We start from the raw sequence: 24199 nt of genomic DNA on the forward strand, positions 1-24199 counted from the left end.
TCTATTTCTTAAAAACAAAAGATCCAACAATTCAAAATATGTCTAAATAACTTTTTCTTTGATTTTTAAGGCTTGTCTTCTGAATCCTTCATTGGCAGATGAACTTCACACTTTACTTATTCGTCAGAGAATTTAGACTACAATGTATTTCAACAAAGATCATCGATCCTAACAACTTAGAATGTGTGTATTTTTATAATTTTTTATAATAGCTATGTTTGTTTTCGCTCTCCCATGTTACATTATCCTGGGTATTTTACTGATGACAGGTTACCTTCATTCTTTTTTTTTTAACATCTTTATTGGAATATAATTGCTTTACAATGGTGTGTTAGTTTCTGCTGTATAACAAAGTGAATCAGCTATACGTATACATATATCCCCATATCTCCTCCCTCTTGTGTCTCCCTCCGACCCTCCCTATCCCACCCCCCATCCCACCCTCCCTATCCCACCCCCCCATCCCACCCTCCCTATCCCACCCCCCCATCCCACCCTCTCTATCCCACCCCCCCATCCCACCCTCTCTATCCCACCCCCCCATCCCACCCTCCCTATCCCACCCTGCCATCCCACCCCTCTTGAATTTGTAAAATGTTGCAACTTGAAACGTAGCTACAGGATCGAACTGCAGGAAGAGTCTTCAAAGATCCAGCTCTTAGGCTAGAGACTGACCAAGACCATGTCAAATATTGAAAACCATTCCATAAAGCAAGTATTTCTTTCCTTTCTTAAATAGTGTCCTGAAAGACTTAGTGTCATCTTAGCTTTAATAACTTCAGAAGTATAAATGCTACAAACTTATTTTAAAAAATCTGAAGTTTAATTCTTTAAATTTCTTTACTCCTTAGTGTTGTGAATTTTGAATAACTTTTAATTTTATTTCAGTCATTGAAGACTTCTAAAACAGAAAATTCCAAATTGAAAATTAAAAATCTAAATTTCAAAATAAGTGGGTTTAAGAAATTGCTTACAATCTTGCCTTTCCATATCTTCCCCTAAACATCTTAATGAGTAAAACTGCTATGTTCCTGGTAATCAATTGAAACAAGATGTTTCTCTGTGCTTCAGGTCCTTTTCTACATTTTAAAAACCCTTAATGTATTTCAAAACAAGATAAAATTTCAAATCATCTACCAATATAACTATAACTAAACTGTTAAATTAGCAAGAGGCTTTCCTTATCAATTACATCTACAGAGGCAAAATCCGACAGTAAAAATAGAATCCATATGCAAAAGATTCTAAAGAAATATACATCTGTGAAACAGATACTGAAAATAACGTTTAAGATACCTGAACAACACCTTCTTTGTAAATGTTATGGCTTTATTTTAAAAATCACAACCATCCTTTCCAAAGTGATTTACAAGATCTAGTCTTAGCACTGGGAAAATGCAATTAATATGTAGGTGCCTGTCACTAAAGAAGTATTATATGGCACAAAACTACTTGCTCTTGTTTTATGTTCTGGTTTGTCTATATTATTTGAACTTTGTTGAAATTTCTTCCCTGTATCTAAAGACAAACATAGGCCATATACTTCTTTAAATCTTAGAGTAGAAACTTAAATAATCCCTGAAACCCATTCCTTTGCTTTTAAAATCTCTGCTGAAGACGCTCTTCTTCCCCAGTAACAACATTTCCATGTCTCTAGCCCATTAAAAGATTTCATAAAACCTAAGGTAAATCGTTCTACAATACAAGCCCACTTGCTTTTGCTCTTGTTTTCTTAATAACATCCATAGAACATTCCTTCAGTGGTTTGAAGATCCAAATTTCCAACGGTATTCTCTTCTCCACACTCAATCCAGTTCCTTAAGCCTTTAAGAATCTTAAAATAGAAATGTAATAAGGCAGTGTATGGGGACTGTAATAGCACTTTCATAGCTCACTCACTCTACATCCCCAAAGTGAAGGCCACTTTAACTGCCATTAAAACACGGTTTGAGAAATCCTAAAGGTAGGAATTTGACATGTCATATTTGGTAATATGCTGTGCTTAAATGTCCTAAGTGAACCCAACACAGAATTTAAAATTTCAGTTTACTCTAGTTACCATAAAGCTGGCAAACCTGGCCCAGGTGAGCCCCTGCAAACTACCACTACTCCCAACATGGTGCACACCTTGATCTGTGATTGGAGTCACCCTTTAAGTGAGGTGAAGCTTCAAGGTCATTAACTTTTTTCAAAAAAAAATCAAAACTTCTGTAAGAGTCCTTACAGTTGATAACTTATGAAAAAGTAAGACGACTTCTTAAGGATTGAGGAGTCATAACAGCCGTGGTTTAATTATGCAGAAGATGGTCACTTTTAGTAACTGCTATGAGTTCCTGGGGCTTGGTGACTTCACACTGCTTCTCTTCTCTGAATGTCTTTTCTACATCCCTATGAAGGATAATTCTTATCCATATAAATAGCCAACTGAGTTTTTTCGAAAGTATCAAATATCTTGGTTTGAAATAAGGATCAAAGAGCTGTAGCTAAAAGAATATCAAAGATAAAATTTGCTTTACTAATTTTTAACCATTTGTCTTTCAGCACTTATGTTTCATATCAAGAACTAGGCATATCAGGAACTCAGCAGGTATGATCTAACAATGATATAATTAATACCACTTTATATATACATAGTATGTTTCTTTCATGGATTTCAAACTGAATTTCTGCTTAATTGGCTTGCTTTCAATATTCCTGGGGGTTAGAAAGGGGAAAGTGTTTCATTATCACTGCATAATAAATGGTAAAACCCAGCAACATTAAGTGACTTGTCCATGATCCCACTACTAAAAACAAAGCAACATCTGCACCCTGGATTTCGCCTAATGCCCCTACTGGTCCCCAAGACTTGATGACACAATCAAGTCCTGAACAGCCTGAAGTAACTTCCCTCCTCTTTGTTTCCCCATCTCATTCCTGCCCATCCATCCCACCTCCCTAATAACAGCACTTCAAGCACCAATTTTGGCTCTTCTCATTCACACCAAAAATCATATCTTTCACATTCATTCTGTGTCTGGAGAAAGGCAACAAACTTTATACTTCCTTACGGAAGTACTTACATGTGCAATGTTTTCTACAGAAAAGGCACTTGATAAGTATCTGAACTATCTTAAGTGCTTCAACTTTTTTTGAGATATAAGCATCTTAAACATCAGAGCGCTATGATTCATTTTTATATTTTATTGCTTCAGATGCTTCAAACTATGGGAAATCTTTGGTAAAAATAAAGACAATAAAATTTTCACAATAACTTCACACAAAGCATTGCACAACAATATTCAACACACACGAATATAGGAATGTTCAGAATCCTCAGTGAGGAAATTAACTGTACAATGTTCATAATTCATTTAAAACAAACTTTTTAAAAACAAAACAATAAATATTTAAAATATTTCCTAGGTTCTTATCACGTATTAACACTTATATTTCAATCAGTATGTTGACCTTTAAAGGATTTATATTAAAATAAAAATAATTAACAAGTGTTTTTTTCTGTTGCCTAATATACAGCATCAAGTTTTCCCCCCAATTCTGCTTAATTCACATAAAACTAGAGGGAGGTAACTAAAAGATCGGTATGGTTCTCAGTCAAGCCCTCTGTGGAAAAGAGGAAAATGTTTCATGTCTATTATTACAGACATTTCTCTGGTGGTTTATTTGTGGAGTCTCAAACCTGACAAGCTTTAAGTTCATCTAAATGAGTTCTCAGCTCAGGACACAATTCAATTAGCAGCAGTTCCATCAGCACCTGAACCAAGAAAGGAAAAAAAAAATGTCTTTTTCTCTAAGGGTTAAAAGGAATTAGTATTCTATAAACTCCATTTAGCATCAGATTGATTTATTTCACGGTCCGTTATAACCACCAACAGTATTATCAGACTACTGGGAAACAGTTTGCTTTGCTGAAATAAGCAAGCCAAGCACTCAGGCAGAAACGTTACAGCACAAGTTGAGAGAAACAGCCAGCAGGCGAGGAGGGGGATGCTGCACCCACAGGGGGGTATTTTTTTTAACCAAATTGAACAAAAATGAAGCAGAGAAAATGGGTTCAGAGTTACAAGCAGTAAGAATGATTAAGCGTATAAAAAGTTAAAATCTACCCCCGTATATGAACAGAAACGTAGAACTGAAGAAACTGAATCCTCTGGGAGGCTTTAAGTTACTCACATATAACAGATGCTTATTGGCTCTCGTTTCTTGCAGTGCGTTGAATATTTTTATTATACCATGACGGGCATTTTGCTGTCCAACAAGGCTCTGAAGCATATCTGAAAAATTAAGTTTATATTCCATGCTGCTATTGATAAAGTGCACCCTGCACGGACCTTCAGTGAGGGGCTACGACATATGCACACACAGCACATAAAGGCACGGAGACGCGAGGAACATGAGTGATCAGCTCTTTCCAATGTTTAAGGAGAAAATTTAGAATTTTTCAATATAAGGCATTTATACAAACTATAAGTGAAAAAGGAGAAGGGCCATCAACACTCCCTTTTCATGTGACTTTCAGGGTCAGAGCCCAGGCCTCACCTGGAATGTTTTCAAGCAGCTTCTGCTGTGCTCTCCGCTTTGTTTCCTGGCTTTGCTCTTCACTTGGGATTGTGTTCGGAGGTGCCAAATTCCCACCGGGCCACAAAGCATCCCGGAGAGCGCCGATGTAGTAGACCACCATTTGCTCGCTGAGAGCCCAGTCCACTGCGTCCCGGAGTTGTCTTTCAAGAGCAAAATATTTCTTGGATGAGGTTTTTAAAAATCTTATTCTCTATTCTCACAAGGCATTTATCAATGAGTAGGTTAAGATAAGCGTTTGATGAATAAACTAGGAATTGGATTTTTAAACTCTGACTCGGAAAGTTTTTTTTTATTTTGGTAACACTGACAGCCATTCATTCCTGGAGCTCACATTTTCACTGGTACTGAATTCTCTAAATGTTTGCCGCACGGTGTCTTTCAATCTGGAAAAGCAAGAACTGAGAGGAGACTGATTTGTTTGAAGCTTGCAACTACTCTTAACTGTGCACGGTACTCAACATACTAATTTCTCCATGAAGTGGTATAAACTGAAAGCATCAATCCGTTTTAAAAGACTGTGAAGAGCTCCCTGAGCTCTGGGAGTCCTGGGGAGAACCAAGCTTCTTCACTAGTTGTCCCCTGGGGTGGCCACGGCAGAGGATGCTGGGCAGAGTTGTCTGACCCCGGAAACATCTCACATGCTCATGGGGCAAAGGGGGAAAAGACACCCCCCTTTCACCACAAAGGGGGGGACTTTGAAAAGATACACTGCTATCCAGCCACGTCACCTTCCCACAGTAGTGAAAATCGGGCAGATCTTGACCTGCACGGTTATAAATAAGTGGCTTTTATCTGGTTACCCAGGTCTTCCATAAACCCAACTTCATCAAATTCCAGCCAACCACTGGACTGCTGCAGAGAGCAGCACAGCTCACAGAGCCAGGAGCGGTGCTGAGGTTGGGAAGGGAAGTCTCTCTGCAGAAAATGGGAGCAGAATCACCTTGGACTATTAGTGCAAGAAAGACCTGAAGTTTCAAACTTAATTCACGAATAATAAATCAGAAAGCCCTTTAAGAATCTGACTTCCCAACCAGATTTTTAAAGGGACAATGTGAGGTTTTCAGAAATAATATCTGAAATAGATGTTTCAAGCCCAGCACTTTGCACACAGTAACTAGTCACCAATGAAGTCTAAATTCCACTGTGAGTCAGAACCATGGTAATCCTGTTTGTAACTGCATGTCTCCTAAGATACTTCCCGATACTGCTTAGAACTGTGCAATTCATATCTAGATCAAATAAAACAATTTTATTAATTCAATGGGGCTTTGGCTTTGAGAACCTGCTGACCTGCCTAAGTAAAATCTACATAAGAACACAGCTTGTTTTGCCTGTAGTCTTTGGGTTACTCACCAGCACTGCGTGAAGAAATGAAGAAGGAAAATTTCAGTTTGCAACTTAAAATTAGGTGAGTGACTTACCAAAGGCCATCACCTAAGCATTTTCTATCAATTTAGGTCTGACTTTGTATTAGCCAAAACTGGAGGAAGCTTTTGCAGCAATTCTGGGATGTGAAATTACAGTTGGTACAAGGCGAGAGGCACATATTGTGCTGCTACTTAATTTTATGATGTGTCCTCGTCTGCCTGAGGCAAAAGAGCACAGGGCCAGATGCTCCGTAATTTCTCTACCTGATAAAAAAGCCCACTGAAACCCACAGCCTGAAAATTCCCTACGTGGTGCCCCTCCCCCGCCTAATGTATTCACCACTCTCAGACCACAGCTGCTCGTCTTAAAATTAAGAGCCAATATCCATAAATAGGAGCAGGGAATGTATGCATGATTTTCTGAAACTGAAAAAGAAATAAGTTAGCGAGTCTGGAGTTCTGAGAAAAATAGGGCCATTTTGAAAACTTCTTTATCCAAGGCCTGTCAGTACTAAGGTTAAGAGGTTTGCTTCAGACTGAAACTGTAAGTTAAACAGGGCATTTTTCCGCTTAAAAGCTCACGATACTAAAAGTCAACTAAACAAGCCACTAACACCATTTTTTTTTTTTTTTCCTGTGGCACATGGGCCTTTCACTGTTGTGGCCTCTCCTGTCGCGGAGCACAGGCTCCGGACGCACAGGCTCAGCGGCCATGGCTCACGGGCCCAGCCGCTCCGCCGCATGTGGGATCTTCCCGGACCGGGGCACGAACCCGTGTCCCCTGCATCGGCAGGCGTACCCTCAACCACTGCGCCACCAGGGAAGCCCCACCATTTTTTAAAAGAACTTAGAAATAAACAGAAGTAAATTTTGGTTTATGACCACAAGGAAAATATATTCTATTTGCAACTGAATAAAAATATAATATGGGGCTTGTTTAGTTTAGATTTTTTTTTCCCCTTAGTTTTAGCAGTTGACTCCCAGTTTTTGTGTGGGGACGTCATAATGCTACAGCCTCGTAAGCACTGGGTACTGGGCATAGAGTATAACCCTTAAGGATATGGGTAACGTGATACAATTCAGAATACACGTATGGCTTATAATAGTGTTATAGGGTACACACACCCCTCATGGATACCTAGCTATCAACTAATGAGGAATTACTATTTTAATATCACCACAACTCTAAAAAAATATATGGTTTGCATTTCCCTTCAAATAAATACCTGCCGTGCGATGCTCATCCTACTTTCATTTTGGCTCAGAGTCTAAGCCTTAAACTGATCCACATCATGTGACATAAAAACGCTGTACCCAAGATATTAAAACCAGTCATCATGGTCAACAGAGAACTTTCCAGAACAATCTTCTGACCCTTGCCAACCAGCCTGCCAGAGCCAGCCCAAGCTTGTTATCTGGTGCACCGTGCATTCTGGAGGAGACAGTCTTGTAGAAATCTGCTTCCCTATCCAATCTTAGAATCATATCAGAAATAAAGAGAGAAACGAAAAAACCTTTAGTTGGGGATGTAATTGGACTGTTAAGGCAAAGGCTAGGGCATGAATTCAAACATTAGTTTCGTGCAACTCACTTGTTGATGGTTCTTCCGAAAGTGACCTGAACGAGAGCAATTAATGTTCTTCTCACCCATTTAAACACTAAAATATAAATCAGAGGAAAAGCATTACCACAGGCTATCACAATCGTGACATTTTCATAGCAGCACAAAGCATAAATCTTAACCACGTCACTCAATCCAAGTCTGGACACTAAGGGGCTTTGATATCCACAGAATTTGGGTCTAGGTTAGCAAACTTCTGCCCAGGAATACTCGAATGAATAAGCTTTCATTTTCTACTTTGCAACTGATGAGAGGAAACTTAAGACTTCTTACAGCTTTTCAATGCCTAACAACAGCTGAGCTAGCAAGTGGAACTAAAACTTCACTTCATGTGTCCCCGGGCTACTGACGTCTGTTTTCCACTAGCAGACAGTGCAATTCCTTTTAGATTTGTGCCTGGCTTGTTGAACCCAGTGTTCTAATACACGGCTCTGAACGAGAAGCATCTGTAGTCAGATGCTGACAAATATTTTGAAATATTAAGAAATTGATAGGTCTAACTGCTCCCTTTTGAATAGTAGTTTGTAGATCATGCATTTTAATATATTTTATGCCCGTGGGGGAAGAAAGGGGGACTGGGAAGCCCCAGGATTCCGAGTGAGCCATGGACTCATCGCTCCTGCACCACCGCCCGGAGCAGGCGGCCACCATCGCCTTCTCCGAGCCTCAGTTTCCTCATCTGGAAAAGGACAGTGTTAGCATGTACTTTCGTTTTGCTGGAGAGTCATGGCACTACTTTGTGTGAAAGAGTTTTGTGAAGGGTCCTACATATCTAAACTTTTACTATTAGCATTAGATTAGGAGACACATTGTTATAAGTGTAGAATATGAATATAAACCAAAAGAAGGCAAAGAAATGCTGTGAGGATATTTTTGGTCTGCAAATTGGAATCGAAACCAAATATTCCGCTTATATATTCACTTCCATCCACTGCAATGTTTAGCTAGTGACACATGACTTGGCTATGATGGGGCCAAGAATTCAGGGCTCCTGCACCAAAGAAAAAAAGGAGTAAATTCACAAACACCTCTGTACAAGGGAAGGCACCCAAACAGAAATCAACAGTTAACACACACTTGGTGCTAGACTTTAACACATTCTCAAGTCATTTCTAACTTTAAAAATGGATCTAAGTGTCCAGGTGCAGTGGTGGTAATCCTTCAAGTAAGTGTCAAGTCCTGGGGTCAGGACCACGCCTCAGAAGTGCCCTAAGTGTTGATGGAATTCAGAGCGCGCTGCAGGCGTGCCCATCTGAGGCTGGCGACCTGGCTGGGAGGGGTGTGTCTGGCAGGGATGAGAACTTCCCTCCACCTTTCTCAGGCAGCAGACAGGTAGCTCAGACCCAGAGGGTCTGGAGACACGAGCAACTCCAGGAAGAGTGCCGGACAGCCGAGTGACTGGTTGTAAATGTTTAAAACAGCTACACTTCCGGTCCATTTTCATAAACTGAACTAGAGCAGGAACCCAAAACGGCTCTGCTACAGATTCTCTCCCATCACTGATGCCCCTGACTCTACGACATCTTCCTGCCCTTCCCTAGTCCCCCACTCCAACACAGAATAGCCCCATTATTCTTTCCAAGGACTCATTCGTTCGAGGCCATGGAGGCAGCTGCGGCAACACTAGGATTTTGCTGATGGCAAATATATCACATCTCATTATCAATGATGTTCTGTTTACTCCCCTCTGGAAAGTCACTAGCAAAACCAAATATTCTGAGCAGGTGCACATGAGGGAGGAGATGCACACCACAGAGAGGACTTGGAGCCCTACTCCTGCCCTGACTGCCTCTGGCACGTCCACCAGGCTTCTCAGTCTCTTTGTGTCGCAGAGAACACGCTGACCCAAGGCCAAGACGGTGCTTCCTCGTTCTTACCGACTCTGTGGGACATGGGGAGGACTCATGATTTAATGGGCAGACTTCACTGTGGAGGAGCCAGCCTCTGGGTTTGGGGGAGAACTGTTTTTTCCAGCCTGTACTGAACCAAGTTCAACACCAGCACACATCTTAAAGTGTCGGACCAGCTATAGCTTTTTCATCTGCAAGGATCCTTAATAGTTGGACGATATTCCATCATGTGGATATTTCTTAATTTAACTATCACCCATTTCTGAATTTAGCTTAGTTCCAATTTTTCCTTACTGTAATTATGCTCAAAGGAACATGCTTATCTATAAATCTCTGCCTGGAGTTTAGAATTTGTGTCTATTGCTTAATGTGAATTACATTTTTGAAACCATTATGTTGTAAATTCACCGAAGAAAGAATCTACCTCTGAGATATTTTTGTTTCCCCTATGGAGCGATATCTAAAACATAAGCTCCCAAAGTGTTTGCTGATTATTTTAAGATTTGGCTTAGAGGAAGAAAAAGTTCAATGACCAAAACAATCCCGGCACTGAAAATTTTCTTGCCTATTCATTCATTCATCCATCCATCCATCCAAGCATTTTCATTGATCACCTACTATGCATCAATCGTTGTAAAGATACCAAGGATTAGAAGACATAAAAGACGCGCCCAAGCCTGTAAAAGCACTTGAAGTTTCTTCATCTGCGAAGAATTCTTTAAGCGACATGTTAAGGGCTATATAAATAAGAACCAATGCACAGCCGGCTTCCTGCATAGGACCAACTCCCAGCCCACCTTCTTTGCCCAAAGGGAAAAGATGCTCATCCAAGTGGGCAGAGCCCAGGACATTCTCCGAGCAACGTGCTCCCGGTTGGAGCACTGCTGTGCCTTGCGAAACCCTGCTCCTCTCGTGCGCTTCCTCTGCTAGGCGCTCAGCTGTGCCTTTAGGCACCTGGCACACCTCTAGCTAGGACTCGAGGCTCCAGGTGTGACCGAGTATGCTGGCGTCGCCATTTACAGGTTGGGGACTGTGGAAGGTGAGGGCGGGTAGACAGTCCTATTCAGGACTCAAGACTAAAGCCAAGAAGTACTGTTTGACCTTTCACCCCGGTACTGCTTCGGGAGAGAGGCACTTGCTCAGGTCTTAACAAAAGAGTATTCTGATCCTCCTTTTGCTCTTGTTTCTTCTAAGTACGTCTCCCCTCAGGAACTATTGGGGTAGGATTCCTCACCTTGGCACTCCTGTCGTTTGGGACAGGATAACTCTTTGCTGTGGGGCTGTCCTGTGCACTGGAGGATGCTTTAGCAGCGCCCTTGGCCTCCGCCCCACGAGATGCCAGCGGCACCCTCCCACGAGCTGTGACAACCAAAACTGTTTCCAGACATGCCAGTGTCCCCTGTGGACAAAATGCCCCCACGCCTCCACGGATGACCAGTCCTCTAGGGAGGGAAGGAGGCTGAAAGCAGGCTCGGGCGTCCCTGCGTCCCTGGCCACATATTCACCTTTAACAACAGGGCTCTTCCTCTGCTATGCAAAATTAATTTTTGTATACCTTTTGGTGATGAAGCAATGAGGCGATGCTAAGTCACATAAAAAGAAATTCAAAGCATTCAAGCTTTCTGTATACAGAGGAACATGGTGCAGGGTAAAGCAGGACCCTAAATTCCATGAGTACAGGGATATCTGTCCTAAGGTTGTGTCCTCAGAACCTGCTTTGGTATCTGGTTGGCCTGTAAAAGTATTTGCTGAATGAATATAAATACATGTCTGATTCAGGAACAAAGGGATATTGTGTGTGTGTGTGTGTGTGTGTGTGTGTGTGTGTGTGTGTGTGTGTGTGTGTGTGTGTGTGTGTGTGTGTGTGTGTGTGTGTGTGTGTGTGTGTGTGTGTGTGTGTGTGTGTGTGTGTGTGTGTGTGTGTGTGTGTGTGTGTGTGTGTGTAACCACTTAACCAGCAAAACCACTGAATAGTAATAAAGAAGCTTACTTCCTCGAAGTTCAAAAATCTCCCCAATCAGCATGAAACATGGTTCAGCCAAAGAGTCTTTCCTTCCATCCACGTCATCACCACTATCTGACAGGTCACTGTCCTCCTCTGCCTCCTCCTGGGGGAACAGTAAAGTCACAGGAAGCAGCAGATCACTCATCCAAGGAAGGTGATACGTTCTCCTCCCAGGGTCAATTCCGAATGATGCACTTATAGTTCAACCTCACACAATCCTTCAACTTCCCTACATGCAGAAACCTATGCATTTTCACAAAGAGGCCAAAGTGTATCTAAACTCAGGGCATAGCTTGATCCTAAAGCCTCATTCAAGGTCTAAAATAATTCTGAAAAGCCTCTGTCACTGTATTAATGAGGAGTGAATTCGGAGATAACAAAACAGCTTTCTAACCATTTTGAGTTTTAAAAGGAAGCCTTTTTAACTTGAAATATTTTAAATTCACTGTTTTTTTAAAGACATGTATAATTTAAAGTAATTTAGTTATTTTTAAAGCTCTGATTCAAGCTTTTATTCTGTACTTCAGCTAGTCTCACTTCTTGATCTGCGTATCAGCAAATTTCCGTTGAAAACTCATTTATGCCAGGCACCAGGCTAGTGCCAACGAGTGTGACGTGGATCCCGACTTTGAGAGGCCCTTAGCTCTGCGGGGAGGTGGCCAGCATGCACGTGGCTGCTTCTCCAAGCAGGGTGAAGAGCTGCAACAGGGGTGCAGACGTCAGGCAGTGGAAGGACAGCTGAGGAAGTTCACTCGGATGTGTGCGGGGGGCAGCTGAGGCTGCGGGAAGAAGCAGCGGCCCAACGACAGGGCCTTGGGGGCGTGATGAGCAGAGCAGAGCAGAGGGCTGAGAAGTCAGCGGCCGGAGGGGCACCCCCAGCTTCACTGCACGTCCAGCAGCATCAGAGGCTGCAGGAGGCTGCCGGTCGGCCACTGGCCTTCCTCCTGCCGAGAGCAGTTTCCCGGAGTGACTGGGCCACAGGGTGAATCCCAAGAGGTGCAGGGATAAATGGGAGGTGACAGAGGGGAGGGGCCAAGTACGGCCAGACGTGACACGTGTGGCGTGCAGGAAAGAGGCGGGGAGGTGCCCAGGAGGGAGGGAGGCAGGCAGGCAGGCGGAACCCTGTGGTTCGTGGGCTCTGCTCCAGCTCAGGACGCGGCAAAGCAGATGCTCCTTTCCACGGTTACTTCCCTCTGTCCAAGCTCGTTAAACCAATTCTGGTGAAGAGGCGGTGGCGTCTGGCATTGAACTAAGGAGACGCCACATTTCGGAGATGGTCTCGTGCAGCTTGTTGGAGAGCCAAACGAGGGGCCGCAGGCCTCAGCCAAGTCAGGGGCCCCTGGAGGGAAGCCCGAGGGCCAGGCATGAGATGGCAAATGTCTGCAGCCTGTCTATTCACTCCTTCACCCACCCGCATCACTGCGAGGTGCATCGTGCTTCAGGACGTGACACGGCTTTCCATTCCCTCAGATAAAACCTAAACTCCTCAGCGCGGCGGCCTTGCCCCTCCTCCTACCCTCGGCCTCATTTCCTTCAGCGCACGCTCCCGAAGCCTCCCCTCGGCCCAAAGACCTGCTGACTGTTCCGCACACGCACCCTCTGCTCCTGAACCTCAACATTAGCTCCAAGCCCTCTGCGGTGCCGGCCCCCGTCCTGGGCGCCGGCCAGGCCACCTTCCGCAGAGGGCCTCCCACAGAACCTCCATCCACATGCCACTCACCTACCTTGTTATCAACCCTGTCCCCAAATATGACAGCAATGGTGACTCAAGGTATTTGCTTCCTCCCCATCTGTAGCAGGCCTTCCACAAACACCTGCCACATCAAACAGCCTCCAGAAGACGTGTGCTTAAATATGCTTCAAAAACGTACAACCTTCAGACAGCTCACCTCCTGATGGGAGAAGAAGTCGCGAGGGAGTCTTTCCAGAAATGAGGATAATGAAAACGTGGACTTTTTCCCCTGCACGTCAATAACCTTGAGGTAGTCAGGAGAAGGGCTCAAAAAGGCATAAAGTGCTTCACTCTGACACAGTCTTTCATCTGAAAGCAGATTCTGTGGGAGAAAGAGGATTAATGCCTCCTGCGTGGTTCGTCTGTGAGCTGGGAGCCACGAGGAGTGAAGGCAGAGTTGACTGTCCCTGGAAATTTACTTTCATCATAATTCTGAACCTAAAACCACTTCCCTTTCCTCCTGAAATAAAATATATTAGATGAGTTCTCACCGAGCTTGATGGCAAACTGCACTCTGTGGGTTAACTGGAGCGCCCTGCTCGTGCTCAGGGCGACGTGAAGTCTCACTGTGCAAACTGCCTGCGGGTCCGGGGGCTGCCGCCTTCAAAAGTCATGGGTGTTTTCCGCACACTACACAAGGGTCCCACCCAACCCTTTCATGGCTACGTGCGTGCGGACTTTGTACATGAGCTGAAAAAAGAGCTTTGGGTTGTCACGTGGTGGTAACTGCCTGGCAGCCAGTAGTTTTCTGTCCCTGTGCTCCACCTTCCCCAGGCAGCGTATGTTTACATAATTTTATAACTGTTTTTATTGGCCCATAAACTGGAAATGTGCTCAAGTTCTCTGGCCTTAGGAGAAAGGAAAGGAGAACGTGCATCAAGTTGACGTATGAAGCAAGTACTACTGATAAGACAGGAAAATTAACAATGTGACCACAAGAACGCGTAAATGTCTGGTGCTCACAGATACAGGGTTTAGGAATAAATGAACCAATGAGAAATCCTGCCCCATGGATGATGTAACTCCCTGGGGGGCTGGAACACTGGGGTTCTGATGGCAGAACCCTCTCTGCTGGGAGAACAGGCTACATTCTGGTCCCAGAGGAGTTGGTCCATGACGTTCACATTATGTTTGCTCAGACGAAGCTTGAAACCTGATAAACCCTGTGACCCTCCCTAGAAAAGCACCTCCGAGCAGCCCAATAGTGCCACACTGGGGACGGGGGTCCCGGGCACCCCCCCACCGCATTCCAGTGGTCGTCAGCTTCCTGTGTCCTGCGGAAGACTGGCCTGAAGATGGAGGTTCTGCCTCAGACGTGGGGAAGGAGATTTAGGGGACAGGCAGTTGGGGTCACTACTGCCTTCCCAGGCAGGCCCCCGAGCCTTTATTCCTTTTGTAGAGCATTAGATGCTCAGCTGCACGTGAGGGTGGGTTAGGAGTGAGACAGCCTCCCTCCACCTTGATTTCCTTTAGCTAATCTCCACTCCAGCACTCTTTTATCAAATAGTAGCAAATGATAACCAATGCTAAGTCTCAAATAATGCAATCAACGTAACTAAGGAAATCATTAAGGATGACAAGTCTTTGGACTAAGTTATATACTATCATGAGGGAAAGTAACCAAATTGAACATGTATGAGAACTTAGAAATGTTCTCAAAGATTATGTCTATGGGGCAAGGTGTAATTGGGATATTATCACATCTTCAAGCTGAGAATATAATCCTAATTCCCACTCCTTCCCCCCAAAGGCTTAGAGCACGTTGTCCTACACAGGTGGAGTCTCTAAGAGGACTAGTCAGTGTGAGATGAGGAGAGTAAAACATTCCAGGAAGAGCGAACAGCACGTGCACACCCAGAAGTGGGTGCCGCACTACTGCGGGGACGGCTAGAGTAAGCTGCCTGTGTGTGAGGGACGACTGGCTGGATTACTATCTATTATCACTATACCTCGAAGGGAACCATGTGTCATATATAAATACTCACACAAACACACACTCAATGGAATCCTCTTTTCTGGAAGGTCCTGTGGACCTAATAATATCTGCCTTTCAGACTAAACCTTTTGCATCTTGCTTTTCCTGTCTGCAGCTGGTGGGATGATATTTTGAAACTTCAGTTTGCTGTGTAATCTACCTAAAGTTATTAAATAGTGAGCACTTTCACGTGAAGTCTTTGAGGAAATGAAAAGCAATTTAAACCATTACTTTCTGACTTACAATCCTCTTGATCAAAAGACAAATGGCCCCTTGAGATGCCCCTTCCACCTCTTCAGGCAGATGGTCCCCGCCCCCAGCCTCACCCACGCCACCTACTGGCAGCACAGAGCACATGCTTCTCTTGGCACCAGGGCAGGAATCACTAACCCATTTCCATGACCAGCAACCCAACAGGGGCACAAGTGACCCCTCCCTGCATCCCCAAAAGTGCAGGGGGCACCCCGGTCTCTGCAGCACAACTGGAAAGGCAGCTGAAGGGCTGGAAGCGCCAGACAACCCGAGACCCTCCCTCCCCCAACAGCAGAGGCTGGAAGGAAACGGAAGCATCAGCTGCAAGATCCCAGAGCTACACACGTGGGGCTTCACAAGCTTCGATTTTGAATAATACATATTCGTTTCACAAACAAGACCTTTAGTTCATCTGAACAATTTAATCAGGTACAATGCTTGAGTGGGTTTAATATTTCCTAGACGTTCTGAATCAGCAACGAGATGGTAATATTTCAGTTTTAAATTCTCTCCTGTAATAGCATTTAAACATTAATGATTCTCTATCCCAGTTCTGCCATAATTAAACTCGGAAAGTTTTTCAAAGGTGCAATTATTTTATTTCCTGAGGGAAATATATACATATACATATATATATATATATATACACACACACACAGATTTATATATTTATAAAAAATACATATATATTTAGAGAGAGATGAATATATGAGAGAAAAATAGTTAGGAACACTTGCAAGGGAACTCCAGCTAAAATGTACCTACTTTAACTATGATTCACACCCTGGTCCAACTGAATATAACATAACCTTTACTAAGAATTTGGCAACATCCATTATTAAGTCTCAGGACTTCTAGCTACTACTGCACTGGCAAAAAGTGTTTCACAAGGCAAAGGTCCATGCCCCCCGAGAACTATACGGGCTTTGGGGGCTGTGGTGTGAGCAACTTAACAAGACCCTGAATACAGAGGCCCCACCTAAGGAAAAAATAAATAGTGGTTTGCTACTGGAGACAGTATACCTTTGTTCGGTCTTATGTTCTAAAGATAGAGTGAAAGAAACCAGTTATGCGTTTAGAGGAAATAAGGAAACTACCTTTAGAACCTTGCAGTAGGCAAGGATTTCTCCACAAGCACAAAAGACATTCACCACAAAAGGAAAAAAAATGGATAAATTGGACTAAATTAAAATTGAGAACTTATGCTCATTAAGAGACTGAAAAGGCAACCCACAGAAAGAAGATAGCCACAGCACATCTGCTCTGACAAGAGATGCACATCCAAAACACACACGAAACTCCTGCAAAGCGATATGGAAAAGACAGGCAACACGACTGAAAAGCAGACACAACTTTAACTTCACAAAAGAAACCGTCCAGTGTGGAGTGAACAGAAGCCTGCATGCCACTGGTGAGAGTGTACAAACCGCTACGACCACTCACAAAAACTGAAAACCCCAAATGCCTAGGGATTCCCCAGCAGCTATTCACCGAAAGACAAGCACTGACAGCTTATTAATAGCCTCCACCTGGAAACTCTCCCAACGCCCATCAACAAGAGCACGAACAGACTGCAGGGGTCTCACGCCAGGAGAAGCCCATTCAACAATGAAAACGAGAACAAAAATGAAATCAAAGAACGGTCTGCAACTGAAATAGCCCTATGGGAGGACCTCAGGCCCACGATCCTGAGTGAAGGGGGTCCACGCCCTGTGACTCCACTCATGTGAAGTTCAAAACCAGCTGTAAGCGCGTGGTCGTGAGTCGGGACCACGGTCACCTGTGGTGACACTGGCGGGACTGGTGACACTCTGTCTCTGGGACTAGGTGCTAGTTATGAGGGTGTGTCCAGTTTGTGAAACTGGAGAAAGCCGTACACATGGTATCTGCATTTTCTGTCTGTAGAGTATACATATATATACACATATATACATACATATATCACCAAAAAACAAACAAACCCCAGAACCCAAAACCAAAGATATTTTGAGGATCTGTCCTGACCTGTGAGAACAGGAAGCAAACAGGCAAACTCTGAGAATGATGACGGTTCAACCCCCAATAACCCCCAAATAACTAATTTTCCTCCCATATCCAGAAAGTTTGCTTACCTGTAAAAACTTATTTAATTGATTCTTTGACTTTTCCATAAACTTTTGATCTACAGATTTGAAAGGCAGCTTGCTAAGAGAAGGCAACTGGACTTTTTTTAAAGAAGGGAAACACTGTGAGGGAAAAAAATTAAATGTTAGTATATTGAAATTACATTTAAATCTTTAAAAAAATTTTAGATTTTTAATAAGAACAAACCGAGTATCCTCTTCCTATACTAGGTTCCTCTGAGCCTGAAGACCTTGAAAACCTCCCTGTTCTAACCAGGCTCAAGGAATCCGGAGGAATAGGACATGTGACGAAAAAAGCTAACGCCTGTCCCTGGACTTACAAACGCCTGGAAGCTGGAAATTGTGGAGCTGGGCTGGGAAGGTGGGTCTGCACCACAGGCACGGAGCACAGTGTGTGGGGTATGGACACGTGGCTCCCAGCAAGAACTTTTCTCTTAGAATGTGCTCTGTTTACAACATCTCTGTAAAAAGTTATCAGGGTTGACAAAAGAAGACCATGGAGAGAAAGAATAACTCAGGTTGTAGCTTTATCACTGCCTTTCAAGGGCAAACTGCAGAATGTAAATATATTAATAATAATAAAGTATGTTAACAGATAATAAACTTCCCTCTGTGGATTAAATCCTGCATTTTGCCAGGCACTGTGCTAGAGGCTGGGTGTGTGTAACGGCTCTGAGTCACCCCTACTTTACATATGGGACAACTGAGGATCGGGGCTGAAACCCACATCCATCTGGCCATCAAGTCTGGCCTCAGTGCCCGCAGGACTCTGCAGCCTGCCCCTCAGACGCCGGGAGGACAGTGGGTTCCAAATGCTCCAGACGCTGCCTCTTCACTAAGGCACTGGGGCCACTGGAATATGCTGACTAGATCACTGGTGCTGAAAAGTAAGTGAGCACAGAGTGCCTGCAACGGCCTTCCCTCCTACTGTTTTCAGGGTCACAGCAGCCCCGACAGGGACCTATCACAGCTGTCAACAGGAAGAGTTCTTTCAAAAAATGAAAACTCCAAAAAAAAGAAAGTAAGTAAGAAAAGAAAAAAACTCACACAATACGAAATGCCAAAGGTGAGAGAAGAACCCAGGAATCAGGCCACAGAGGAAGAAATATAATGAGACAAAAGGACAGACGTGAAATTTTATAAGGCTTGTTTCCTCTAACGCTTCAGAGCAATTGTTCTTGATAGAAATTACTGATTAAAAGTGTTTTTAAAAAATCACCCTAGAAGAAAAGGTGAAAGGAAACAGACATATTTCCTTTGCAAAAGAAGGGTCTGAGAGGTGACCGTAGGGTTTTACCAGCATCAGTTCATTCTGAGCAAGAGAAAAATGGACTTAAATGAAGGTAGAAACAACTGAAGAACACTTTAATTGCTGGGGTAAAGGGCAATTAGCTCCAGTAGATGGAGAGTTAGAGAAGATGCAACTCCTGAGAAAAATGGGAAAATCGTGAATGGAAACTAAGACAACCTGGATTCTAGTCCTGCTTTGGCCGTTATGTATACATCCTACTACGAGTCAGTTAAACTCTCTGGGATCACGTTCCCTCATCTATCAAATAAAAGAACTGACCTAGATTAGTAGTTTTCAAACATTTTAAACTAAAATCCACAGTAGGAAATACATACCACATTGCAACCCACAATGCACATGCAGATACATGCATCCATATATTATATAGTACACACACCTAGACATAACAGTACACATACCCAAACGTATACACACCCAGACATACAATACACACACCCAGACATACACACATCCATCTATGCAATATACACACCCATACTTATAATATACACACCCATAAAACTGAAGCAAAAGTACCATGAAACAGTGCTCATTACTACTACTACTGTAACTACTACTAATAAAAACAAATAATGTTTACTATGTGCAGCACGTTCTTCTAAATGCTCTGTACACGCTTATTCCCTTCATTCTTACAACAGCTCTGTGAGATAGGTAAGGAAGGCACTATTAGTATCAGTAGAATACAGATATTAATAAAAAGAGGTATAAAGAGATAGAGTGACAGGTCCAGGTCACAGAGCTGGTAAATAGTAAAGCGAGGATCAAAACTGGATCCAAACTCGAGCAGCCTGGCTGCAGAGTCTGTGCTCTCAACCACCGCACTCTACTGATGCAATTCCTTTATTTGATGAAATGCAATATATTCTATCCTCTTTCTATTGCTGCAACCCAGAACTGATCTCACTACCCGCAGTGGGTCACAACTGGCAGCTCTGAAACCAATGGCCATCGATGCTCCCCAGCTCTCCTCCAGCTCTGGGGTTCTGGGGGATACAACGGAGGTCAGACAATTATCTATCCTGAAGGATTTAGACTAGACTAGATGGTTGATCTTCAAGTAAATTTCTAAACGTCAAGCTGAAAATGCCACTTTGCCAGTATCAACAGCAAAGGAGAAAGATGAATCCGTTTCTTTGTGTGTAAAAATTGAAATGAGCTCTTAAATCTCTTCTTCAGTTATTCTAAATCTGTGTTCACAAGAATTCATACCTCACTAAGTTTCCGGTGTAAATTCTGAAACTCACTGAGCCTTCTGGGGACTGTCCAGTTCTTAGTTTCAACTCCTCCAACTTCTTGTAAGCTTACCATGACAAAGTAACAGGGCATTTGTTCACCATTCTCTTCTGTAACCTTGGAAAAAACAGACGAACACAACAGCAACGAAAAGCACAGTGAGCGATACGGTAGGCAAGACGTTTAAGTGTCCCCCAGGATCTCCCTCTCCCTGGCATGTATGCCCCACACAGTCCCCAGGACTTGAAAATGATGGGTTCTATTCTGGCAGTTAGGGCATGCCACATGGACAAGCAACCTTAAACTAGGGCCTAATCCTAACCATGTGGGCCCTTTCAAAGCAGAGGGATTTCTCTGGCGAGTAGCAGAAGAGGAATCAGAGGAAGCACGAGAAAAGTCTGACATGTGCCACTGTAAAGATGGAGAGGGCCATGCGGAAAGGGTCTGGGAGTGCTGCCAGGAACTGAGAGCAACATCGTGCTGACGGCAAAAGAACAGAGTCCTCAGTCCCACAACCACCAGGAACTGAATCCTGCCAATGACCTGAATGGACCTGGAAGTGTATTTTCCCCAGATTCTCCAGACAAGAACTCAGTCTGGCCAACAACCTGATTTCAGCCTTACGACGCAGAGAACACAGTCAGACAGCGCTGGACTTTCAACCTACACAACTGTGAGCTAATAAATGGGTGATGTTTTGAGCCATGAAATGTGCGGTAATTTGTTGTGCAGCAAAAGAAAACTAACATAGCAGACTTAACATCCTAACTGGGTTTCCTTGAAAAAGCAAATTAACAGGAAGCGAACAGGTGTGAGAGACCAAAACCTCTCTCAGAGAAGGATGAGGGTTTCCCCAGTTTAATACAGGATTCCACAAGCTGTGATTTCCATTTTCGAGAAATTTCACATTGGGAGACCTAATTTCCCCTACCTCCCAACTTAAGGTAATTCTTAAACACTTACACACACACCCTGTCATAATTCAGAATAGCCACCATTGCTCTTCATGTAAATGGATGAGAGAAGAAACAAAAAGGAAATACATTGAATCTAAGCTTGAATTAGTGTCATGAACCGAAATTAGAGACGAAGAATCAACAGAAAGGCAAGGGAAGGAGACAGCGAACTTGCCTAGCACCGGCTGAGCCCCACCAGGTAGGATCACCGTGCCCCTGTGAGGACGGGGGGTGGAGGCGAGCACACAGCTCACGGCGGCTCAGCCCTCTCAGAGCTCCAGGGAGGCTGGCATGAGGCAAACACATCCTCCACAGGTTCGCACACGGGGCTGCTTCGTGAACTCTCGGCAGTCAGGTGACCCCTCTGGGTCCATTTCCGTTATCTTTTCGGGAACCAAGGTCGCGGCAAGCCCCTGAGCGATAGCTGATCACCAGGGCAAAGGGCTTCGTGAGGGTTTTTCCTCCTCTCCTCCCTCCCTCAGTATTTGCCTTTGGAAGATAGTTATAATAAACTGTGAAATGTCAGAGGCAGCTCTACGCAAAGGTGAGAAGGTGACAGAATGTGTGTTCTCTGCCCTCCAAGGGCCTCCTGTTACCTTTTGACATCACATCCCCTGAGCTCCCCCCTTCCTAGATGTCCATCCCAGAGGCAACTCCATCTGCGGTGACCAAGCGTTTGTACACGGTATTCCAGGCTCTGTGCAACCTTCCCTCCCCACTGCCCTCCCCTCCCCTCAAGAAAGGTATCTGGCCCTGCAGCTCACCTGAAAGGGAGGCTCAACAAGCACCAAAGACACACTAAGGGCACTTGGTAAGCTCTCACGCAACACGTGTGCTGTCAGGCTGGCTCCTGGAGAACATGCGTGGTGTTGCTGCCTAAACTAGAAGGGAATTTAAGACTGTGAATTCTAAGCCCTTCCCCCGGTAAGAGTGTCAGGCCACTGAGTTGACGGGAAAAGCAGGGATGGACACATAAGTTGGGCAGGTGGGCCCTTGCAAGTCTCAGGAGCTGAGTATTTGACCAACCATTTGAGGCAATGATGGGGCCAAACAGTCACAATGACTTACTCAGGATCTTGTCATTTGTGTGCTATACGGTGGACCGGACTTTCTCTTTTTTTTAAAATTAATTTTATTGGAGGAGAGTTGATTTACAATGTTGTGTTAGTTTCAGATGTACAGCAAAGTTATACATATACATATACATATATTCATTCTTTTTCAGACTGTTTTCCCATATAGATTGTCACAGAATATTGAGTAGAGTTCCCTGTGCTATACAGTAGGTCTTTGTTGGTTATGTATCTTACATATAGTAGTGTGTGTGTGTTCATCCCAAACTCCTATTTTATCTCTGCCCCATCGCCATGTTTCCCCTTCGGTAACCATAAGTTTCTTTTAGAAATCTGTGAGTCTGTTTCTTTTGTAAATAAGTTAATTTATATCATTTTTTAAAATTAGATTCTACATATGACTGACATCATTATGATATTTGTCTTTCTCTGTCTGACTTACTTCACTTAGTAACATCATCTCTAGGTGCTCTGGACCTGACCTTCATCTCCAGGTTTCGACAGTCGGGCAGGTGGGAAGGAAGGAGTTGTCAACACTAACAATGTAAATGCATACAAATATCTTTCCTTTAAATGAAATTATTTTTACAGACAAAAGAAAAGGGATACAGTGTATTCTGAAAACTATTGTCCCATATCCCTCAGAGAATAGCAAAATATTTTCTACTTCAAGGGAAAACATATTCATTATTAAAGATCTGAGAGCTATTGACATTTGAGCCACTGAAGTCAGCAGGATGGATCAATCAGAAACACATTTAAAATTCTTCATCTCCAAATTTCAAGCAGTGCTTTCCATTTTATTTCAACCCTCAGTGGAAAAGTAAATTGGTAATTCAAGGACATTAATTGTTCCTATCTGAAAGTTGCTTATGATTCCAATGAACAAGGACAACTTTCTGTCTGAAGTGGAGGGAGATCAGATCTACACCAGGCAACCCAGTAACAGCTCCCAGTCATGAACCAGAGTGAAAATACGGGGTGAGGAAGGCAAGACCAATGCCGTCTAGAAGAATGAATATAAGTTTTCTATTCCCAACCTTAATTATTTGGAACAAAATCTTGTCTGATAAAGTCAAACTTAAACTTTGGAAATAAATACCTAATAAACTGGGAAGAAAAGCAGACAAACCTACCTCTCCACTGGTGATGGAGGCTTTCCACATACCAAGGTTCTCACACCACCAATCTGTTCTTGCCATGTGCAGCTGAAGTTCTGTGCGTTCTTTCTCTATTAGAATTATTTCCTCCTTCAACTTAGAAACAATCTGCCACAGGAAAAACATCCTGGGAGTCATGAAACCATCTAAAATGCTATGCAATTCAGCAAAGTAGCAGGATACAAAATCAACACACAAAAATCAGCTGTGTTTCTATACACCAGCAATGAACAATTCAAAAAGGAAATTAAGAAAACAATTCCATTTACAATAGCATAAAAATAATAAAATACTTAGGAATGAACTTAAGCAAGGAGGTGAAAGACTTCTATGATGAAAACTACAGAACACTGATGAAAGAAATTAAAGGAGACATAAGTAAATGGAAAGACATCCCATGTTCATGGACTGGAAGACTAAATATTGCTAAGACTCAATGCTACCCTAAGCAATCCACAGTTTCAACACAATCTCTATCAAAATTCCAATGATGTTTTTGCACAAATAGAAAAATCCATCCTAAAATTCATGTGGAATCTCAAGGGAAACTGAATAGCCAAAACAATCTTGAAGAAGAACCACAAAGTTGAAGGACTTACACTTCCTGATTTCAAAATTTACTGCAAAGCTACACTAATCAAAACAGTATGCCATTGGCATAAAGACAGACATATACCAATGGAATACAATAGACAGCCAAGAAATAAACCTTTGCATATATGATCAAATGATTTTCAACAAGGGTGCCAAGACCATAAGTGGGAAAGGACAGTCTTTTCCACAAATGGTGTTGAGAAAACTGGATCATCACCATATGCAAAACAATGGAGTTGGGCCCTTACATAATACCATATACAAAGGTTAACTCAAAATAGATCAAAGACCTACTCGTAAGGCTAAAACTATTAAATTCTCAGAAGAAAATATGGAGGAGTTTCATGACACGGGATTGGCAA

General features: G+C 43.2%; 2 protein-coding genes across 12 annotated transcripts in view; one reads left to right on the forward strand and one right to left on the reverse strand.

Moving 5' to 3' along the window:
- The window catches only part of LRP2BP (LRP2 binding protein), a 56361-nt gene extending 51705 nt beyond the window's left edge, over positions 1–4656 (forward strand). For 4 of the 5 annotated variants that reach the window (XR_010939533.1, XR_010939534.1, XR_010939535.1 and 1 more), the window contains 3 exons: positions 71–183; positions 2542–2587; positions 4520–4656. Coding sequence is in view for 1 of the 5 variants with exons in the window: in XM_067721663.1 (XP_067577764.1) it covers positions 71–136 (66 nt within the window). In the remaining 4 variants the exon portion in view is untranslated. Of the gene's footprint in view, positions 1–70; positions 184–2541; positions 3479–4519 lie in introns of those variants that run through there. The other variant, XM_067721663.1, reaches the window with a different exon arrangement.
- The window catches only part of SNX25 (sorting nexin 25), a 110680-nt gene continuing 89649 nt past the window's right edge, over positions 3169–24199 (reverse strand). For 3 of the 7 annotated variants that reach the window (XM_067721653.1, XM_067721651.1, XM_067721647.1), the window contains 10 exons: positions 23220–23351; positions 21775–21891; positions 20031–20171; positions 17495–17608; positions 13314–13478; positions 11410–11527; positions 7540–7606; positions 4540–4721; positions 4174–4274; positions 3169–3754 (listed from right to left, as the gene is read on the reverse strand). In XM_067721653.1, coding sequence (XP_067577754.1) covers positions 3674–3754; positions 4174–4274; positions 4540–4721; positions 7540–7606; positions 11410–11527; positions 13314–13478; positions 17495–17608; positions 20031–20171; positions 21775–21891; positions 23220–23351 — 1218 coding nt within the window. In that variant the 3' untranslated portion in view covers positions 3169–3673. Of the gene's footprint in view, positions 3755–4173; positions 4275–4539; positions 4722–7174; positions 7463–7539; positions 7607–11409; positions 11528–13313; positions 13479–17494; positions 17609–20030; positions 20172–21774; positions 21892–23219; positions 23352–24199 lie in introns of those variants that run through there. The other 4 variants (XM_067721648.1, XR_010939531.1, XM_067721652.1 and 1 more) reach the window with 4 other exon arrangements.

This window comes from Pseudorca crassidens, chromosome 21 (genome assembly GCF_039906515.1).
Source record: "Pseudorca crassidens isolate mPseCra1 chromosome 21, mPseCra1.hap1, whole genome shotgun sequence".
Lineage (NCBI taxonomy): Eukaryota > Metazoa > Chordata > Mammalia > Artiodactyla > Delphinidae > Pseudorca > Pseudorca crassidens.